The sequence below is a fragment of the Bombina bombina genome, chromosome 1, assembly GCF_027579735.1.
Source record: "Bombina bombina isolate aBomBom1 chromosome 1, aBomBom1.pri, whole genome shotgun sequence".
In the NCBI taxonomy this organism is placed as follows: Eukaryota; Metazoa; Chordata; class Amphibia; order Anura; family Bombinatoridae; genus Bombina; species Bombina bombina.
In genome coordinates, this window is record NC_069499.1 from 215,026,645 (window position 1) to 215,050,654 (window position 24,010).

General features: G+C 38.3%; 1 protein-coding gene across 1 annotated transcript in view; it reads right to left on the reverse strand.

The window, feature by feature from the left end:
* TMEM229B (transmembrane protein 229B) overlaps window positions 1-24,010 on the reverse strand; it is a 132,769-nt gene that overhangs the window by 18,694 nt on the left and 90,065 nt on the right. Inside the window, exon 3 of the mRNA XM_053697835.1 lies at window positions 2,141-2,212. Within this exon, the coding sequence (XP_053553810.1) occupies window positions 2,141-2,212 (72 nt within the window). The remainder of the gene's footprint in view (window positions 1-2,140; window positions 2,213-24,010) is intronic.

A 24,010-nucleotide genomic window follows, 5' to 3' on the forward strand; every position in this document is an offset into this window, starting at 1 on the left:
TGCACATGGTGTCTCCTTATTCTCTCACAAAGTTATGCTAGCTTACCTTGCACATGGTGTCTCCTTATTCTCTCACAAAGTTATGGTAGCTTACCTTGCACATGGTGTCTCCTTATTCTCTCACAAAGTTATGGTAGCTTACCTTGCACATGGTGTCTCCTTATTCTCTCACAAAGTTATGGTAGCTAACCTTGCACATGGTGTCTCCTTATTCTCTCACAAAATTATGGTAGCTTACCTTGCACATGGTGTCTCCTTATTCTCTCACAAAGTTATGGTAGCTTACCTTGCACATGGTGTCTCCTTATTCTCTCACAAAGTTATGGTAGCTTACCTTGCACATGGTGTCTCCTTATTCTCTCACACAGTTATGGTAGCTTACCTTGCACATGGTGTCTCCTTATTCTCTCACAAAGTTATGGTAGCTTACCTTGCACATGGTGTCTCCTTATTCTCTCACAAAGTTATGGTAGCTTACCTTGCACATGGTGTCTCCTTATTCTCTCACAAAGTTATGGTAGCTTACCTTGCACATGGTGTCTCCTTATTCTCTCACAAAGTTATGGTAGCTTACCTTGCACATGGTGTCTCCTTATTCTCTCACAAAGTTATGGTAGCTTACCTTGCACATGGTGTCTCCTTATTCTCTCACAAAGTTATGGTAGCTTACCTTGCACATGGTGTCTCCTTATTCTCTCACAAAGTTATGGTAGCTTACCTTGCACATGGTGTCTCCTTATTCTCTCACAAAGTTATGGTAGCTAACCTTGCACATGGTGTCTCCTTATTCTCTCACAAAGTTATGGTAGCTTACCTTGCACATGGTGTCTCCTTATTCTCTCACAAAGTTATGGTAGCTTACCTTGCACATGGTGTCTCCTTATTCTCTCACAAAGTTATGGTAGCTTACCTTGCACATGGTGTCTCCTTATTCTCTCACAAAGTTATGGTAGCTTACCTTGCACATGGTGTCTCCTTATTCTCTCACAAAGTTATGGTAGCTAACCTTGCACATGGTGTCTCCTTATTCTCTCACAAAATTATGGTAGCTTACCTTGCACATGGTGTCTCCTTATTCTCTCACAAAGTTATGGTAGCTTACCTTGCACATGGTGTCTCCTTATTCTCTCACAAAGTTATGGTAGCTTACCTTGCACATGGTGTCTCCTTATTCTCTCACACAGTTATGGTAGCTTACCTTGCACATGGTGTCTCCTTATTCTCTCACAAAGTTATGGTAGCTTACCTTGCACATGGTGTCTCCTTATTCTCTCACAAAGTTATGGTAGCTTACCTTGCACATGGTGTCTCCTTATTCTCTCACAAAGTTATGGTAGCTTACCTTGCACATGGTGTCTCCTTATTCTCTCACAAAGTTATGGTAGCTTACCTTGCACATGGTGTCTCCTTATTCTCTCACAAAGTTATGGTAGCTAACCTTGCACATGGTGTCTCCTTATTCTCTCACACAGTTATGGTAGCTTACCTTGCACATGGTGTCTCCTTACTCTCTCACACAGTTATGGTAGCTTACCTTGCACATGGTGTCTCCTTATTCTCTCACAAAGTTATGGTAGCTAACCTTGCACATGGTGTCTCCTTATTCTCTCACACAGTTATGGTAGCTTACCTTGCACATGGTGTCTCCTTACTCTCTCACACAGTTATGGTAGCTTACCTTGCACATGGTGTCTCCTTATTCTCTCACAAAGTTATGGTAGCTTACCATGCACATGGTGTCTCCTTATTCTCTCACAAAGTTATGGTAACTTGCCTTGCACACAATAATGTGTCCTTATTCTTTTACAATGTGTCCCTAAAAATATAATAACTTACCTTGCTCAGGACTAGTGCCATTTTTCTCCCCAGGTTATGGTAACTTAACTCACAAATGATTTTGTGACACAACTTGTCCACATACACTGACCAAATCCTCTACAAAAACAGGCCTGCCTGTCCTATGCCCTTTAATTAATACGGGATATAAAGGTAGAAGGGGAGAGTTGGCATTCCACTCCTACATAATGCAAAAATCTATATGACAAAATAAGTAGAATAGTGAAGACAATTTGATAACTTGTTTAGTCTCCGTTAGTTAAAAACAAACATCATTTTGCAGAAATTAAGACAATATACGTACCTCTCTCTAGAAGAGCTGGAGGAACGTGAATACACAGCTCGTGTCCTGTGAGGTGGCATTACAGAGGGACACCTAAAACCAAAAATATATAGAATTAGCTCAGACTGCAGAGCCACCTTTCATAAAAAAAAAAGACAGATGCTATGAACGCATTCCTCCATTTCACTATATAATTCTCTAACAATGTCTTCCTGAAATCTCTCTCTAAGCATATTTTCATTTGGAGTTTACAGGCATTTGCATGAAATGTTCTGAATGAGTTTAATAAGTAAACATATTTGCTAATCAATTGCATATATTTTCTAAGAGATTGTCTTTATTTACTATAGATGCTAAATACATTTTCAGATTCATTAAACTGAATTAATGTGACATTTAGCTACCATTGTTTCATCTGTAAAGATATTATTTCCTATAATATACTGGGTATGATCACAGTTACACAAACATAATATAAGATAATATAAGATAATATAACTTTTAAACTTGCAGTACGCCCAAAGCTATTATTAAAAACAAGTGTTCTGAATTAAAGGGATATGAAACCCAAAAAAACTAAATTTGTGATTCACACATATCATACAATTTTAAAAAACTTTCTAATTTACTTCTATTATCAAAATTGCTTTGTTCCCATGATATTCTTTGTTAAAGAGATACCTAGGTAGGTGTTTGGAGCACTACAAGACAGGAAAAAGTGCTGCCATCTAGTGGTCTTGTAAATGGATAACATTCTTGCAAAACTGCTTCCATATAGTTCTCCAAAAATGGGTAGGCTCCTAAGCTTACATCCCTGCTTTTCAACAAAAGATACCAAGAGAACTAAGAAAATGTGATAATAGAAGTAAATTAGAAAGTTGTTTAGAATTGCCTGTTCTATTTGAATCATAAAAAGAAAAAAAAAATGGATTTAATATCCCTTTAAGCATTTATTGCCATAATAATATATTTTTCAATATAGAGTCTCAGTATTGATTATCATTGATTTTTTTTTTAACTTAACAAATGAAATCAGTTAATGACATATTTCACAGTTCAATACCATTTTGAGTACTTTTATGACCAACATTTCACTTACTACATATGTATAATATATACTGATATAGTAATATAATACTAATACAGTTATACACTCACAAGTATGTGCTACAGTATAGTGCTGGACACTCTTTGTTCTTTATAGTCATATTAACTAATATTTACTATTACTTGTAGCTCAAAAATAGCACCAACAAAACAAAGAAAAAAAAATGCACCGATTTACTGAGTCATACAGATGCTTTAAACAATTATTCGTAACACAGTAACAGCTGCCCTGTGATATAATAAGCTTGTACACATTTAGTTTTACTTCTTTCCTGGTCACAAGACACATCCACACCTTTCAACATTTTGTAACTATAACTCATGTCTGGGTATAAAGGTTATAATACAAAATATCTAAAAGCTGAGTCTGGGCAGGCAATGGTGGAATTTGCTTAAAGGGATAGTAAACTTAAAAAATGTTTTAAGATTTTTTAAAATGTCATTATATATTTAAAATATTTGTAATTAGGGGGGCGGAGCCAACCGTCGATGAGTATGGCAGCACAACTCTGGAAGTCTGCAATAGCAAACTAAGAAAAGCAACCAAAATGTTAAATAGGATACCCTAAAATTCTCCTCTGGCGATAACAAAGCCTCTTGAATATATCCAGAGAGATCAAATTGAACAGAGTGGCTGTAGGCACACCCAAAACCAACATCTTTATTCAAGGCCTACACTCCCTGCAACTGGGTCCTGAAGCGCATGGATCTTTAGCATACAAGTAACGCAGCTCATACCAACGCTCCGAAATACTTTTTATCGCTACCAGCTACTGCAAGCTTCTATACAGGAGAAATGGAGGCTGCACTACATTTATCTATAAAAAGATTATGTGACAAACTGGATCATCACTATACGCAGCTTTCACGCTGCTTCTCTGAATGTCACCGCACTTGCAGTCTCCAAGATGGCGACCTAACTTCTACCATACTGCCTTCCGAGTCCGCAGCATTAAGTGATACTGATACAGACTGGTTCTCACAGCAGGAGGTTCTCCCTCAGGAAGAGTCTGAAGGTCCCGCTTCCACAGAGGCAAGGGTGCAGAAGGGAGAGACTATGGCTCACTTGTACATAAGCCAGTGGAGACATACGAGCGAGACCCGCCCGTCACCGGCAGTTTGGAGGCTCAGATACTTGGATGTAGACGCATCTATACCTGAGCTACAGCAAACAGGCGATATCTACCCGGCTTACCTCCTCAACGCTCACATCTCTACCCTTGACATGTGGGATCCCTACATCTACTTGAAAGCTCACGGTGTCACAGCGGATTTGATTCCAGCCCAGCTCCTTTTAGGTATTCGCTGCACTGTGTTGTCCCCTCAGCTGAACATCAGGCTCTTGCTTATGGAGGGAGAGAATGACGCCCAGCACTTTTTACTATCGGCTGACTTTTTAGAACTTTGGAACACTTACCCATTAGTGTGGGGGTCGCTTCTACATGTCCTTCATGTCGGCTCTATGGATCTCCCACCCCCAGTACTGATAATGGCGGTATGTCTTCTCCACAAATCTGGCATCTGTTAGACTATGCTCACCTGACTTGACTCATGCAGAGGACATTTGCTCTGAGACAGGTCCGTTTGTTTTCCACTCAGAGGAGCATGTAGTTAAGTGACGCTTAGACTTAAGGCTAGCCACAGCTTTTCCTCACATCTCTATACAAGCTGTATCTGACACTCCATTGATATTATTAAATGCTGAACTCCTACAGCTTCACACTCGTACATGCTACGAGACTCCTAGCATGACAGCACAGACCCATAAAAATAGTCTCTGGTACCTTTAGTGATCTTTATTGTTCACTGATCATAAAGACTTACTGTTGCTTAGACATTTATGCTGTAATATTATTTTCAAGATCACCCTAATGTGTATTCATATATGCTAACACAATTTTATAAATTTTTCAAAAGGTTTATTATTACTTTAGCAGTTTATTATCTGTAGAACGTTTGTCCTAGGGTATTTGCAATACCTCTCAATATGATTAAGTTATTGACAGTTGATATGGTTTAAACCTTAGTTGTTCATAAGTACTTGGTCTTAGTGAAATATTTATATTGCACTATGTCAACCTTCTTTGATTTGAAACTTTCGCTATATAAGTACAAAGGATTAGTTAACTGCGTCTAGACCCATTTATATAGCTAATTTGTCCTAGATAAACTAATCCCCTAGTAACACACTGCTATTACCTGACGACATTGTAGCGTAGATAATAGTCAGACAGCAGGCTTATGCTTACCTCTTCTATATATAGCTCCGTAAATTATCAAGCATTCCAATATACAGCTGACTGCCGTTCTAGCTATCAAGGGGACCCTAGAATTATTATCTGTATTGTTAGTATGTAATATGCATATAGATGTTTCATATGATTTGCTTTTGTTGGTGAAACCCACCTCCCAATGTTTCAAGGAGCTCAAATCGGCAGTTAAATATTCTTAGCCTAACCTAATTTGATTCTATGTTATCTTAATGTTGCTTCAGCTAACTATCTCCATTTTTAATTATATGTAGTATTTAGGGCTCATTTAACAATTAGATCAGTATCCTAGTTAGTAGTGCACCTAACATCTCCGAGAACATATACTGCACAATATTTCATTATATGGAGGATAGCAATCAATCTCGAGTAACCCCTTCTTAGATTTTTACAAAAATAGTCTGAGGTGAATGATGACATTGGTATTACTAAAATCCTCAATTGTATGTGCTCTGTGTCTCATAATATATCAATGACTGAGTGTACTTATAGCTCAGAAAAGAGGTTCATATTTATGTCTTCAGAATTTAAACATCCACTGATTCGCCCTTAATGGAGATCTCTTCTTACTAAAACTATTGAGAGGAGACCACACATCTGAAACCCATCTCATACATGTTATCAGGCTATAATTGTAAGTATTTTATTTATTAATGGTAGCACATCCTCTTTTTTTGGTTAGAATATGTTATAGTCTGAGCCTATAGACATTTAGGTATATGTTTTATATATAGCTCCACGCCACATCCCCCTCTATATAGGTGCTATTTATCATACGTTAATCTCTTTGTCAGGTACATTAGGACTCAGGTAAATGCTCTGGCTCACTAATTATAGTTATGGGAACCAATTAGCCACTTCGCCTACTTAAAGGGGCTATTTGACTGTCTAGTCATCTGCTAGACCCCCCAAGTACTAGTTGAGACACCATGACAGTTTTCAATTATCATGTTATTTCCATCCAATACCTCTATTTGACCCCTCTTCTCCCTTTCCCGCTGGCATTTACTACCTGCGGGTCATTCCCCTTCTCCTTTTTCCCACATCGCCTATAGCTGGCATTTCCCCAGAAGAGGGGTTCATATAGCAGGCTCCTGCTTTACATATATATTTAAATATCCTCCCCTGATCCGATTCTTTTTAGGAAACTACCCTTACTTTTACATCTCCTAGCTTGAATTCACTCATGGTGTGAATAGAGGATTAGAATGACCCGAGTCAGCTCAAGAGGTGTTACATTCATATAAACCCCAACATAATTTTCAGCTAAGATATATTGTATAGTATGTTGGTCAATATATATGTATGACTATTTTTCTGATATTAACTTAGAGCCCCTACAACTATTAAGATTATTGGCCCTGTAGTCTTTATCTTTCCAGCATCCTAGCTGGCTCTGCCCCCATTTCGAGCGGCTCTTGCCCGCTGCATTCCCTCCCCCCATACACTCAGGCTTCTGAGAGATCGGACTAAAGCCAATTCCCTATCTCCTATCATTTATAGTATATAAAGTACCTCATATCTCGAGATAGGGATCATTAGTTATATAATATAAAAATCGAGGTTTCATTGATATATGTTCCAGTCACCTGTGTTTCTTATATATTATTTTACATTTTCTCTTCATGGTGGTAGAAGTGGTGCTATAACGCATGTCAACTGTTTTACTATTATTCATATATATACATGGCACCACTATGGGTTGGATATCGCGAGAGCAACTGCTTCATTAGTACACCAATGATTTAGCCCACATTTATTTCTTGTATGAGAAATGTATAAGTGTTCTTTTTATGTCTGATCCGTGCCTGCACATATTGTTTGTTCTATTGTTATTACCTATTACCTCAATAAAAAAATAATTAAAAAAAAATATATATATTTGTAATTAGTACCTATTAAAAGTTTATATTTGTCTTTAAAATTCTTTTTTTCGACTAACCCAGTTTTTTATCTTATTATTTTGCCCTATAACGATGTTCTACCTAGGTAGAAACATCATGGTGACCTGCATGCGCAGTTAAAGTTTTTAAAGGCGAACGCATGCGCAGTCAACCCCCTTTAGTTCTGCGGCAAGCCATTAACAAAGTCCTGGATGCAGGGATAGTGACGTAGACGCTGCTGTCATTGAGGTCAGACGGCTCGTTATTCCTTTGAAATGCCGACTTCACAGAGCACAACAAAGCCTGTGGCCACTACAGGACGACCAGGCAAGAAGAGCTCCACACTGTCACTAGCCCTCTAATCACTGACACACACAAACTTTCCGGTTTCTACAACAAAACAATGCCACATGACCGCGGGAGCGCACACCCTGATAGAAGCCAGCCAATGGGATTTTTTTTCATCCCCTCTTTAATTTCTACAAATAATGTGCATCGCAAAGAATATAAGCAATAGTAAATTCGGATGTCTTAGTCACATCTGATTTACTACTGCTTATAATAATAACACCAGCATGTAAAGCATTCTATGTTATACTGCACACATGCAAACCCATTAGATTACAAGTACGCATGTGTTGTGCTGACGATCCAGTCATGAATATTAAAATGACCTGGGCGCAACTGCTTCACTATTGGTTGGAACACCTTACATTATTTTAAATAAATAATGCCTACTTTTACGGTCTATCACTTGTGTTATGTGATTTTAAAAGTTATTTAGAAGGTGTTTAGATGCGTTGTTTACAGTAAAAAGTAAAAGTAAAGTAAATTCTAATACTGTCTTATTTCAGTAACATTGGGCCAAGTTTTCAAACCCTTTAATTCAAGGGGGCCGATTTATCAAACAGTCAATCGGCCCCAATGCATCTGTTTCCACAACGAGCCTTCAGACTCTCCGAAAACAGGAGTTAAGAAGCAGTGGTCATTCCAGTCAAAATATAAATGCACATAGATTTATTGCATCTTTGATTAGAAACATATTTGCAATATACATGTATTGGCAAAAATGTTTCTATTAAGAGTTATCACTGTTTTAGTGTTAACATTTTTCTCTGCATGTGAAGCATAGTTAGATATTTTCACTGCACCCACATTTTAAAAAAATCCAGCTGCTCAGATCATCAGTAGGGCTTGTATCATGTCAGCAATTAACAAATTGAGTCATTACCAGATGGTACAAGCACCTTAGGCTCTCGGAACAAGTGTTGTGTTTAAAATGCTGGTGCACGGGGCATACTTAAATACACTTTTGAAACAGCTATAGCTTTTATTAGAAGCATTTTTGCTAATGCGTGTATATTACAAAAGTGCTTTCTGTGAAATGCATCCATGTGGTTTCCAATTTTGGCTGGAATATCCCTTTAACCCTTTGGGTGCTAATGACGGCTCTGAGCCGTCACTAGCACTCTTCCACCTTGAGGGAGATCTGGGGGCTCCCCCCCGCTCCTACCCCGGCGATCGTGCCTGTAGAATGAGTGGCATTGCCGGGGTTTCCCGTTTTGCGTGGTGACGTCACGCGTAATAACGTGATGACGTCACCGCGTAACTTTATTTATACTTAATGTTAAGTATAGGAGCCAGGGGCATGCTGCTTAGAAGCCTATATCTCAGGCATCTAAGCAGCTACAGACCCCCAAGACCCACCATTGGAAAGGTAATCGCCTAAGGGTCTGGAAAAAAAAGTTCAAAAAATGTGTTCAAAAAATAAAAAAATTAAAAAAATACTTAAAAAAATCTTAGCACCCAGGTGGGAAAGTTATTAGCACTCAAAGGGTTAAGACATCAATCTGCCTGACTGTTGATTGACACCCGCCACTAGTGGCCGATTGGCTACGAATCTGCAGGGGGCGGCATTGCACAAGCAGTTCAGCGATGACTGGCGGACATTGATAAATCGGCCCCTATGTGTGATTTAAGAGAGACAGCCAGACAGACATAAAACAGAGGTTAGAGGGACAGAGTAGTTAAAAGGACATTATACATTTTTTTTTCTTCCTGTGTTATTAATTATCCATTGTACCTGCTGGAGTATAATAAATTGTTTACAAACATCTAATTTAGCTTTACTTTGTCATTTGAAATAGCTGATTTTGTCTATTGAAACAACCACCTACCATGAAAATATTAATACTGTATACAGAAAAGCAACACAAACAAGAAGCAGCAGCAGAAAGCAACCTCATGTTGGAGGGATAGAGAGAGCCCAGACTATTTGAAAGAGTGTTTCTGCACTTGTTTGGAATACAGTAAACAATTACTTGTCTTATTACACAAACATTTTATATAAAAAAAAACTCATAGGGCTAGATTACAAGTGGAGCGGTAGTTTGGGCTTCAGCTCGCACATTAACTCAGCTAGACATAGGCTTTTTGTGCGCGTACCACAAATTGGAAGTAAAATGTTTTCAGTATCCCCTATAGATTTCAATGGAGTGTGAAAAGTGGGGGGAAAAGCTAACACCCTTACTTGCGCGCAAACCCGATCGCATTTTCTCAAGTGTGCTAGCCTGACATGAAAATATGAATATTTCACATTGTAATGTTATAATATGTGTATATATATATATATATATATATATATATATATATATATATACACATACACACACATACACATATATATTATGGTATTTTGGTACAATATACACAGTATATCTATACCAATATATCTATAATATTATATATAGGTATAGAATTATAAATATATATTAAAATATATTTATAAATACATAGAACATATTCCCCTATGCAAAGAAGATTGGAATGTAAAATATTTACAGAAAATATACATTTAAACACTTTAATAAATATGGTTATTTCATAAACATGATTTTACATGTTTTCAGCTACTTGACTGCAAAAGGCTCCAATGTACTTATGTATATGTCTATATATTAATATATATGTATTTAAGTCTTCATATGTGTATATATGTCTGTAAATACATATATTTATTTATAAAATATTTTACCAGGAAGAATACATTGAGATTTCTCTCGTTTTCAAGTATGTCCTGGGTCCACAAAACATTGCATTGATACAATAGGGTACAATAAAATTCAAAAACAATAATACACAATAGATGCAGAATTTTACATAGAACAGGTAGGAAATATATAATCAACCATGCATTCTGTTTTGAGATATGTAGAGAGGGATCTCTTAAAGGATATTAGGCTTGGGGAAGGTTTGAAAGTGTGCGGGAGGTCATTCCATAACTGTGGTGCTCTGTAGGAAAAGGAGGATCGAGGTGCTTTCTTTTTGTATTGAGGCAAGCTAAATAATGTGCTGGTACTGGATCGGAGGTTATAGGAGGTGGGAATAGCCAGGGAGAGCATTCTGCTCAGGTAGGGTGGGAGCTTCCCAGAAAGGCACTTAAACACAAGGCAGGAAAGATGGAGGGTGCGTCTGGATTCCAGCGACAGCCAGTTTAGTTCTTTTAGCATGTCACAATGATGGGTCCTGTAGTTACATTGTAGCATAAAGCGGCAGAGGGAGTTATACAATGTATTAAGTTTATTAAGGTGAGTTTGCGGTGCAGGTGCGTATACTACGTCCCCATAATCCATGACAGGCAACAGCATTTGCTGTACAATCTTTTCATTTACTGTAGGGCTGAGGCAAGATTTGTTTCTGTACAAAAGTAGCGCTATCCTGAAGCACGTTAAATTCAATTGTGCTCAAGCGAGCACAATTAATCTTCAACTTGAAACATTCTACTGAAAGAGTAGATTCTGATAAGAAATTTTTGTCTCATTATTTATGTCACCATTGATGTCACTTCTTTTTTTCTTATTTTTAGAACACATTTAATGCTACAAATAGCAGCATCTGTGTTTACATAGTATTTGGTAGAATAAAGAATGTCCCTAAAAGAATTTTTTTTTAAGTTATTCTCTGTCCTAAACAGCCATCAGCAGATATTGATCAGGGGTTAATACAGGAGATACAAAACTTCATCCAGCTGTTCTGTAAAACACATTATTACCTTCTGTTTAATTGTAAAAGTAGAAAGTAGAAATAGTTACAGATGGAACTTACCTCTGTTTAAGAACACAGAGTAATTCAGAAACGATGGAATTCCTGTTAGAGAAATATATACAGATACAGAGCAGTAAGTCTTTCAGGAAAATAGATCTGCTCCTCAAAACAAATATAGGCCTCACCCACAAAATGTGACCTAACAGCAGCAGGTCTGAGTCACATATCAGCTCAAAGAGTCGCTATCCTGGACACTGACAAAAACAAAATAATTCACAACGGGTTTTATTTTCATAGCACATTATTGAGGATTTATAGCAATCTTAGGTATCATGTTTCAGATATTTCTATTGTGCTCTGTCTGCACCGCCAACTTCACAGCTCAAATGATTTATTGCTTTCATGATTGTCTGTAGAATTCTTGTGAAAACACCTGTTAAAGGGCCATAATACTCAAAAATGACATGCTCTTATATGTTTTAGCAAGACAATTAACCTTACACTACTGTTTGTTTATAGGGATTAAACACACAGTAGAAGTGCCGCTCAGGACCCTTGGAGCACTGCTGATCCCCAGGCGGCAACCGACGCCGATCCAATCAGCAGCGTTACTTGCACATCTGAGTCATGTAGAGCCGATAGTCTTAAAATTACATTCTCTAACAAATTAGAGCATGTCATATTTTGACTATTATGGTAGATAGACAGATGATAGATAGATAGATAGATAGATAGATAGATAGATAGATAGATAGATAGATAGATAGATAGATAGATAGACAATTGTTAAAGAGAGTATAATGGTTTGATACAGAAATGCTGTACAATTTATTTATTGGCTGTCGGTGAAAGATGAACAACCATGCTTAAAGGGACATAATACTCATATGCTAAATCACTTGAAACTGATGCAGTATAACTGTAAAAAGCTGACAGGAAAATATCACCTGAGCATCTCTATGTAAAAAAGGAAGATATTTTACCTCACAATTTCCTCAGCACAGTAAGTTGTGTAAAACATTATACTTCAACTGCCGCTTAACTGCAGGTAAAAGAAAAAAAGAAAATAAATGAACAGCAGCCAATCAGTATCAGCAGTGCTGAGGTCAAGAACTCTTTTACTGTGCTCTCATGAGATTTCACTTAACTTTCATGAGATTTCATAGTAAACCTCCTTAAACTGAATAGGGAAATAACATGAGTGTGCACGAAGCTCACTCCCTTGCCTGTCTCGGGACAGACATACTGATTTGCTGCTTATGGGGTTTGTATTTATACTGTCATATTACATAAGTGCAACTTATATATAAGCACAAAACACATAGGCTGTAACTCACTCTCCCCCCCCCCCTTTCCTGCTGTACGCGGTTGCAGCAGGTCATATCCCAGTACCCTTTTCCGGCTTGGCCCAGTGGGGGCAAATTCCCTGGGGAGAGTGCTTAATATTGCTCCTGATATTATTGCTGGAACAACTGTTATTTACTCTGAGGTGATTGAGGTTGCTATATATATGGTGCATTAGAAATCACAGTAGGTGAGAGGTCTCTCTGGATTGGTCCTACCAATAAGCCTTCAACAAACTACAGCAGGAGTCCCTTTGGGGAATCAGATAGCAGACCCCCTGCTGTGACATCCTTAGGGATAACAGAACTCCTTTCTCGGATGGTGTAACCCCCAGAGAATATGGAATAGATGAATACCCGTTGGCCATAAACGCCTGCCCTATATTCAGTGTCTTTCTTTAAGATATAACTTACTATGCCACATGTGGAGACAGTTTTAGAGCTACTGTTCCTTCTGAGGCTCGTATTGTTGCATACAACTTGGTGGCTGGAAAGTACTCACACTACCCATATCCCAAAAGGTGAGAGAAGCACGTGTGGAAGAACATGTCACACTCAGAGGAAGAAAAATAGACCACAACTACTGCTCAAAAAAACAGTTATAGATCATTTTGGTCAGCTTAACCCGAACAGACATACTTCAACTGATCCCCCTCATTCTCCAACTTCAGACTCGTCTGGTTCTTCTGCATCTGTCTTGAAGGAGATACAAGATAGCACTCAAGAGATGGTTACTCCTACATTTATTCTCGACTCTCTCAAGTCTATGCTAGATGATCACCATAACTCTTTCTCTGCTAAACTATCTGCCTCAACTGCTGAGTTAAAAAAGGAAATTTCCTCGACCAATGAGCGCATTGGCATGCTGGAAGTAAAATATGAAGAGCTGGCTACAGAACAAGCTAATGGGCTAATCTTTTTCCAGAACCTATCGGAGTATCTAGACTCTGTCGAAGATAAAATAGCTGACATTGAAGATAGATCTTGGCGAAATAATCTCCGAATAAGAGGAATTCCTGAAACAGTCTCTTCAGCAGATCTCCAATCTTATCTTAAAGAACTTTTCCATAACTTAGCTCCAAAAACCTCAGATTCAGAAGATTTACTAGATCGAGCTCACTGCACTCTCAGGCCAAGAGGGCTCCCTGAGGGGCAACCTAGGGATGTTCTTGTGAGACTTCACTATTTTACATACAAAGAAAGAATACATAGAGCACACTTTTAGAAACCTCCGCTTCCTGAAAAGTTCCAAAGCTTACAGATCTTTCCAGATCTTTCTACAAGAAAACTGCAACAGAGGAAAACATTTACGGATGTCACCTCCACCCTGCGAAAGAAAAATGTTAGATACAGATGGGGTTACCCGATCAAACTTCTGATTTTCAAGGACAACCAGACCTTCACAGTTCATAATGTAACACAGGGTCTTGCTCTCCTTAAAACCTGGAACATGGAGGACACACGTGTAGCTGCTCCTTAGAACCTCCAACACAAACCTCGTCAGTTTGATGCCACGGCACCTGAATGGGCTGCACTCCCCTCAAGATGTCCTGACTCCTATAATACAGCACTGCCTCAGAGGGAGTCTGGCTCACCATCTACAGCAACTGCCCGAAGAAGTTCTTTCTCACCACCTCCCTGAGTTAACTAGCTACAGTGGTTTTCTCTGGCCTCTAAGTTAGACTTTCTGGTAGTACCTGCCTTGGTAAACACTGTACCATTTATATGAGACCTCTAGACAAGAGAGTCTTGGCTGGACACTGACTTTGTTACAAGAACTGCGTCAAGATTCTGATAAGTATACTTTGTGTTCTGTTAATTGTTTTATGTATTAACTGCTACTTATTCTCCCTTTAGCTAGCTGTTTATGTTTATATTAATATATAGTTGTATTTTATTTAACGCCTAACTAGGTTTGGAGGATGTTGGGTGGGCTCTAAATTTCTCCATTTGGATGAAGTTTGAGGAGGTCTTGGGTTCATAGCCCGTTGCCTTATATAGCGTAGTTGTATGCACTCTGCTACTCACGTGGTGGGTTTGGGACCCCCTCAACATTCTTTTTTTTTTCTCCTCCTGACAAAGGTGTTATAGATTTAGATTTGTAACATTGAACTACAGGTTGATATTCTACAAATATATAATGTTTAAATGTGTTGTAGTTCTTGGTGCGCTGGTCACTGACTATGCTGGCAGGAACTATAACAGGATCCAGATAAATGTACTGTGTGCTATGTTTAATAATTTATATTCCTATGGGCTAAATGTTGCTTCTCCCTTTTTAGCTAGTTGTTTTTGTTAGCATGTAGCTTCATGGGTACAATCTGTTGGAAATGCACCCACTAACCTTTGACTCCTTTATTTAAAACCTAGATGAGCTTAGAGAGTATAACATAGGCCCTTGATTTTTACATCTAGATGCTGCCTGAGGAATATTTGTGTTTATAGCCTACTGCACTACATAGAGTAGCTGTACACATTCTACTATCCATATGGTAAGCTCAGGATCTCTTAAATATTATTCTTCCTCCAACAAATAAGAAGTGGCTTTAGATATGTAGATATGCAGCACTAAGTTTTAGGCTAATATTATATAGTATATGATGTTTAACTGTGTTTCAGTTCTTGTGGGATTTGTTTTGTTTTATTTTATACAATTACTTGTATATGAATCATTGTCTCTTTCCCTATCTGATAGAAAAACTGTTTGGTCTCACATTTCAAAAATCCTTTCCTTCTTATCTAAAAACATTAATCCTCCACAATAGACGACACTGAACAAAAAACCTGCAACTTATGTTTGGCTTTATGCAATACTACAATTTAATTTGGGTGGGCGGTACATATTTTTTCACAGTACCACAACCTCCCCCCCTATATATATATATATATATATATATATATATATATATATATATATATATATATATATATATATATATATATATATATATTGCCTCTTCTTCTAGAAGAGGACTACCTAAGCGGTTTGTCTTGCCGATACCGCACTATCCACCTCCCTTATATCTACTATAGTTTATATATATATATATATATATATATATCTGTGCCAGCATCTAGCTACACCTAGCAGTAACCTCTTGGCCTCCCTTTCCTATATTTCCCCAAGACCCTCCTCCTTCCCCTCTTCCCCCCCCCCCCCCTTTTTTTTTTCTCTTTCTTTCTTTCTTCTTTCCCTCTTTCAATATGGCCTTGACATTTACCTCTCATAATGTTAGAGGCCTTAATACTCCTAATAAAAGAAGTAGACTTTTGAGACATCTTAATCAGATAAAATCTCAGATAATTTTCCTCCAGGAAACTCACTGGGTAGATAGCTCCCCTATACCTCTTAAGTCTAAACAATACCCGGTGTTGGAAGCAGCGTCCTTTATGACGAAATCCAGAGGAGTGGCAATAATAATCCATAAACGTCTTCTATATGAAAAGATAAATATTCACGCGGACCCTCAGGGGCGCTTTTTGATTTTAAATTGCAAATTGGAGGGAGTCCTCTATACTCTTGCATCATATTATGGCCCTAATACAGGACAGGTGAAGCACCTTAGAAAGTTTTTACGTCTCCTGACTACCCACAGAATGGGAACCCTGCTGCTCGCAGGAGACTTTAATATGTTACTAGACACTATAATGGACAGACGGTCCCCCAGACAAAGGGCGTACGATCCGACACTAATTCAGACCTCTAAACAATTTTCCACACTTATCGCGCAATATAATCTTTACGATGTCTGGCGCTGCATACATCCTACATCACGAGATTACTCATATTTTTCTAATGTTCATCTCTCCATCTCCCGCATTGACTTTATCTTCTGCGAACCCCATCTTTTAGATTGTATTCAAAGCGCATGCATGCCGAATTGCACCTGGTCGGATCATTCGCCCGTTTAAATGATCATGAACTCTCCTACTATCTTGTCTTCCAGACCCCCCTGGCAGTTACCGGAATTTCTTCTGAGTGATCTGGGCAATGTTGCCTACCTCCAAGAAGAAATTACACAATTCTTACTTATTAATGATAATGGCTCAGTGGGGGACTATTCTCTATAGGGTGCGCTAAAGGCTTTTGTGCGAGGAATTTTAATGAAACTAAAGTCTAAGTATAATAAAACACATGGAGGCTCCTTGGCACAATTAAATATAGAACTCCGTAATCTCACAGTGCAACACAAAAACACGCTTGATCCTGAGGTCCTTGCTCGCATAACTGTAGTTAGGTCGCAAATCACTGGCTTTGAGGCTTCCAGACTTCATTGGCAAATGCAGAAGGTAAAGCAACTATACTATGCCAAGGGTTACAAAGCAGATCGCATTCTAGCTAACAAATTGAGGCAGTGGACTGCAGATGCCCGCATTCCGTACATCAAAATGCCTGACGGCGTTGTGCGTCTTCCCACTGATATTGGTAAGGCATTTGCCAACTACTACTCGGATCTATACAATCTGAAACATTCTCCGGATACCTCTCTGCCTACAACTGAGGCAATACAGGGGTTCCTAGACACCTTGTCCCTTCCGACATTGACGGAGGAACAGAAAAACCTCTTAGATGCCCCTATTAGTGCTCAGGAGGTGGCCCATGATATAAAGACCTTAAAATCTCACAAGGCCCCTGCCATTACTCACTAGAGTATTCACACTAGCTAGACAATCGGGTTCTCTCCCCTCTGAATTCTTGGTGGCGACAATAGTGGCCATACCAAAACCAGGTAAGGATCCCAATGCCTGTGAGAACTTCAGACCTATATCACTAATCAATATCGATATAAAACTCCTGGCAAAAATCCTAGCCGCCAGACTCAATCATATCCTCCCCTCACTAATAGGCTGGGATCAAGTAGACTTTACCCCTGGGCGAGAAGGTCCTGACAATACCAGGCGTATTTTAAATATTTTTCTAGAACCAAAAGGGCAAACATTCCATGCACAACTCTAGCCTTAGATGCCGAAAAGGCATTCAATCGGGTAAATTGGCTTTATTTATTCAAAGTATTATGTGTATTCGGTTTAACATCCTATTCTCTGTCCTGTGTAGGAGCGTTATACTCCTCTCCGTCAGCAAGGGTTAGGGGGCTGGGATTCCTCTCACCCTACTTTCCCATCACTAATGGAACGCGACAGGGATGTCCCTTATCACCCCTGATATTTGCATTAATAATGGAACCACTGGCCGAAGCAATCCGTTCGGCTGACAATATCGTTGGTGTGGACATAGCGGGTATACCCCAGAAAATTGCCCTATTTGCAGATGACCTCACCGTTTTCTTGGGAACCCATCCCTTTCGGCTCTCTTTAGGCTTCTCCACTTTTGGTGAGATTAGCTAGTACTATAAATTGAATGTAAACAAAACAGACGCTTTCACTGTCAATATATCAGAAAGAGAATACACCGACCTTACGAAACTGTATCCATTTAATTGGTCACGGCACAAATTAAAAGCACCTAGGGTTTTTTTTATCCTGGAACATATCTACCCATAGTTGAAACCAACTTTTACCACTTCTAAGCTCCTTCCAGAGGTGTGTAGATCGATGGAATGTCCCGTGCATTTCCTGGCTGGGCAGGGTGGCAGCCTTTAAGATGACATTTTATTACCTAAATTAACTTACCTGTTCAGAACCTTGCCAATTCCAATTCCCAAATCCCTTATCGGAAAATTTCAGATGCTATGTAACAAGTTTATTTGGAAAAAAGGGCACCCTCGAGTGTCCACCAGAATCATGCAGCAACCAATGCTTAGTGGAAGTGCAGGCGCCCCCAACTTGGCTCTGTATCATGAAGCATCTAGACTTGCCCATATTCTTCCCTGGAACTCTAATTCCTCTGATTGCAAGTGGTGGGAGATTGAGCAGGCCTCTCTGCCGGACTCACTCTCCCTTTCGGATATCCTCTGGATTCCTAAACATGTCAGGGTATCTCTGGATATTAAAAATTACATTGTTGTTTCTGCTTTGTGCTTTTGGGATAAAATTCTCTCCCCCAAATAGCTGGGCATCCTCAGGGCTCTACGTGACTCACACCCACAACTATGGCAATCGCATGGTATCGCTTCTATTGGAGATCTTTTTCCGAACGGACAACTTATCTCACTGTCAACATTTTGATCAACATATAATCCATCTCAGATATTACAATTTGAATTTTGGCGACTTAGAAGTCTCTTGAGAGCTTGGAGGTTTACTGAATTTCCAATGCGCGTGCATACTAATTGGAAAAAATGGTGGGATACAGCCAAAAGGATACCTAAAGCACTGTCAATCTCCTATCAAGACCTGCTTAACCCGAAGGTTTATTATAAATCTGATTATATTATTTCATGGGACAGATCCCTTGGGTTTCAAGCCTCCCAAGAGGACTGGTCGTTGGCTATCTTACTCATCAAAAAAGCCCTCCATTGTGTTACTCTACTAGAATTATACCTTAAAATTTGCATGCAATGGCATCTTACACCTCTGAGGCTCTTCAAAATCCCCCCTCTGAACTCGCCTCTCTGCTGGAGAGGGTGTGGATATGTGGGGTCACCGGCTCATATATGGTGGGCATGCCCACTGTTGCTTCCCACGTGGGAAATGCTTTCTAAAAGATGTTCTGACCTCGATCCTAACTTGTGGACAAATCCACAAAAGGTTTTGTTCCATCTGTCCTTTGGGTCGGCTCTCACCCCCAATAGCTTGATTAGCATATACCTGATGATGGCAGTTAAGCTGTCTATTGCCCGCCTGTGGAGGCATGCTGCTAGCCCCTCCTGGAATGATATTTCTAAAACCATGTCCTATTTGGAGACTATGGAGTGCCCTATTTTTACCTCCAATAATAAAGTACAACTTCACTGCCTGGCCTGGGAAGGGTGGGCAAAAATAAGTAAGAATTAAGATGGGGACTGTTGCTCCCCCCCTATACCTGTTGGTTCCTCCCCCCCCCCCCTTCCCCTCTGATGTTTTTTTTTTTTATCCTCTTCTTTCCTCCTTCCCCTCCCTTAACTTTGGCTGGCATAGATTTCAAATTATTATTTACAATTTCCCCCTTAACCCCTTCTTTTTCTCTATTTCTCTTTCTAAACCATAGAGAAATGTTCCATTTAATGATTTCATCCCAGCAATACTTCATATACAAGAAAGTTAATGAGTTTTTCTTTATATATAAAAAAAAAAGAGGTTCTTGATTTAGGGTCCACGAGTGGCCCTTTAACATTACTGTTTATCTACTTTATTTTATGTTCATTGCAATGCTGTGGTCCATGAGTGGCCGCTTAAACCATTTGGTGGATATTATGTTTGAGCAGCGCCCACTGTTTTTATTGAGAGTATAATTTGTCACTTATCTATACTGTGTATTTATCAGATATTGTTTTTGGAAGCCTACCTTGTAATCATTTATTTTACCGTATACTATGTAATGACAATTACTCATGGTTTGTTTTGAAAAGAATCTCAATAAATAAAAAAATAAAAAAAGTCCTTTGCAATGGGGTTTAAATACTTAGGACATTTTGAGGTAAAATATATTTCTTTTTTTACATAGAGATGTCAGCTTTTTACAGCTATGCTGCACCACTTTCAAGTCTTTCAACATTTGGGTATCAATCATGGCCCTTCAAATGCTGTTTAGACCACTGAGGTCAAAGTTCACTGTCATGAGATCACATGGTTAGTGGAAGTCTGGCTGCTCCAAGCTCCTGGCAACAAAACACTTTAATTAAATCAATATATATGTGGGATATACAACCACAGGACAGCTTGACAGTGATATATGATGTTTAAACCCAAATGGACATAAAAAAAAACATATATAAAAAATAAATATATTTTACTCTATTGTGGGATGAGAAATTTGATAAAGTCTGGCTACTTTAGCTGTGTAATATCAATGACAGACAATCTGGGTCATCAGCACAAACAATAAATCTGACTACATGATCAATAAAAGCCATCATGCAAAATCGCCTACAGCCTCTAATACTAGAAACGTCAACAAAATCTACTTTAGTTCTTCCGTTTAAAAGCAAAAGCATCCCAAAATATGCAAAGGTCATAGAAGCTTTAAATATATTTTTATATTAAAAACACTGACTTATGCAATATGCATTCACTAAACTAAGTTGTAAAATCCTGAGTAGAAAACAAAAAGCAGGAGTGATATAAGAATCTTCAAACTTAAAGGAATTTTGTCTTACAAATAGGACTGGCTGCACCTGGTATTATTTCAAACTTACAATTTAAAGAGATTCTTAAAGGGACAGTCTACTCCAAAATGTTTAACTTTTAAAAAGATAGATGAAGCCTTTACTAATACCCATTCCCCAGCTTTTCACAACCAACATTGTTATATTTATGTACTTTATAACCTTTATGTATGCCATACAGATAACATTGTGATCACTCCCGTGGAGTCATTCATGAGTCAGCACTATTTGGCTAGAATGCATGTCTGTAAATAGCACTGAGCAATCTGCAGAGGCTTAGATACAAGGTAATCACAAAGCTAAAACATATATTAATATATCTGTACTGGCTATACAAAACTAGGTAATTGGTAATAAAAGGAATTATATATATAGCTTTTTAAACAATACAAATTTTGGTGTAGACTGTCCCTTTAATATTAAAAGGCACAGCTATATGCAAACAATAGTGAAATAAAACACTTTAACATATGACAGCATTTTCTTTTTGCAATGTTATGACCCTAAAGTAGCATCATTATCAATACACAGCTTTATTTTAAAATGTAAGTTCCTCAGGAAATTGAGAGTTTGGAAACGTAAGTCAATTTACTAAAAAAATGTATTGAAGAATGATATTTCGTTTTTAAAGTTATTCCTGTTTATAAAAAAATATATATTAAAGAGGTCCATAAGCGTTAAATTTGCAGTCACTGGTACTAATTGTTATTTTTTTTAACCATTAGGTTTATTCATGACCCGCTAGCTTTATGTGGCCACTCAGCAATTTTGGGGCTATGCATATCATTTCCTACCTAGGGAACTATTAGGACAATAGGACAATATGAGCATATTCAGACCCACTAGAAGATGTAACTACTGACCAGCATTTGTTCTGTTAATACCCAATCAAAAATAAAACCCCCCAAAAGGAATTAGAATCAAGGCCTTGTGCACTCTGCTTATGTGGCAAAGCACATACATAAATTGGACACACAAAACCTAAATAAATGGCATATTTACTTCCCAATACTTCAAAGAATGACATTTACAAATGAATAGGTGAAAACTAGATATTTGTAGGTAACTTTGAATTTCTCTGTATTTCATACTATCCTCATGAAAATAAACACTTCAATTAGTAACAGAATCCTCCTTCCGTGCCATAACTTCCTCTCTTTCAAACTGAAGGAGAATGAATTGAACCCACCCAATTCTGAGTCATATGGGTCGATTTATCATGCTCCGTATGGACCTCAATGGCTCTGTTTCCACGCCAGCCTTCACGCCCGCTGGAAACAGGAGTTAAGAAGCAGCGGTCTGCTCCTTAACTCGTCCAGATACGGACTCTTTTGAGTATACCATTTTGCCATTCTGGCTCTGTAATACCCAAGCCACTTTCTAAAATTTTATAAACAACATTTTCCATGATCTTTTAGACATCTACATGATAATCTATCTAGATGATTGTGATACAAATGTGATATGGCATGCCGTATAGATTGTGATGAATGTGAACCAGTCTTCATGGCCTGTATGAATCTATATAGAATAAAGATATCCTGAGTTGCTGACATGGCATAGACTTGAAGCTTATATATAACTTGTTTTGATTGCAAAAATGCTGAACAAAACGATATGTATTCTAAAAGAACAAAATGACTCATCCGTGGTTGAGACATTTGTTGCACCGTATACATCTGGACAGGAATAGGAGACACATAGACAGTTTTGCAAAAACTAATGAAAGAATTAGTATGATTACAGTGTATATAAAGGATCTGGGATCTTTCTTTCATTGGACTTTTCATTCCATGGACAGAGACGTGCCGCTTAGAAATAAAATTGAAACTCCCAGATCCTCTATATCGTTCGGGCTGAAGTTGACAGGAAACCCCAGTCAAAGTGGAACATATATGATGCATTATCTGGTGATGTAGTGATTTATTTTACTTTTATATAAGCAGGTTGTTAGTATACATTATTTTTTAAGATTGTTCTTTTCTTTTGTGAATAAACTATTATACCTATTAAGTATAGCAAGGAGTTCAATTATTGCTTTTAGCATATGTATTAGAATATACATTTTATTAAGCAATACAATGATATACTCATTTATTCAGACACCTTAAAATCACATTTAGGACCGTCCTCTCAAGATTAAGGAGCCACCAATTGTATGCCAAACCTGAGAAATGTATTTTCCATGCTAAAGATATATATTTTCTGAGTTATAGAATCAGTCCATTAGGTGTACAAATGGAAGACAACAAAAGTCTCAGCTGTTACTTCCTGGCCCACACCCACCTCAAAAAAGCAGGTCCAAAAATGTCTAGGATTCTCAAATTATTATTGAAAATTCATTAAAGGTTTCTCCAGTATAGTCAAACCTCTGACACGTTTAACAGGACTAACTTCCATTGGACTAACCAAGCACAACAATCATTCGATCTATTAAAGGATAGATTCACCACTGAACCTATTCTGCACTACCCAGACCCAAACCTTCAATACACTTTAGAGGTAGATGCATCTGATGTTGCAATAGGCGCTGTTCTATTACAACGTATCTTTCTGAAAGATCCATTGCACCCTGTTGCATTCTATTCCAGGTGTATGTCCCAGGCAGAATTAAATTACCCCATAAGAGAGAAGAAGCTTTTGGCAATTAAGACATCCTTAGAACATTGGAGGCATCTCCTGGAAGGTACTAATCACCCTATTCTCATATATACTGACCACAAGAACCTTGAATATCTAAAAACAAATCAAACCTTATCAGCAAGACAAGTCCGTTGGAGCCTATACTCTTCCAGATTTTATTATTATTAAATAATCTATAGACCTGGAGATAAAAACGGAAAAGCAGATGCACTTTCCAGACAGATTGAACCTCTCAAAAGGTTCAACCCTCCTCCCACCGTCATACCCAAAAAACATTTTATCACCCTCACTACAGACTACCTCCAAGTTTTGCGTTCTGCTCAACAACAAGATCCTTCTATCCCATTATCCGCTCTTAAAAAAAAATCAGCGGATGGTATTTATTACTATAATAACC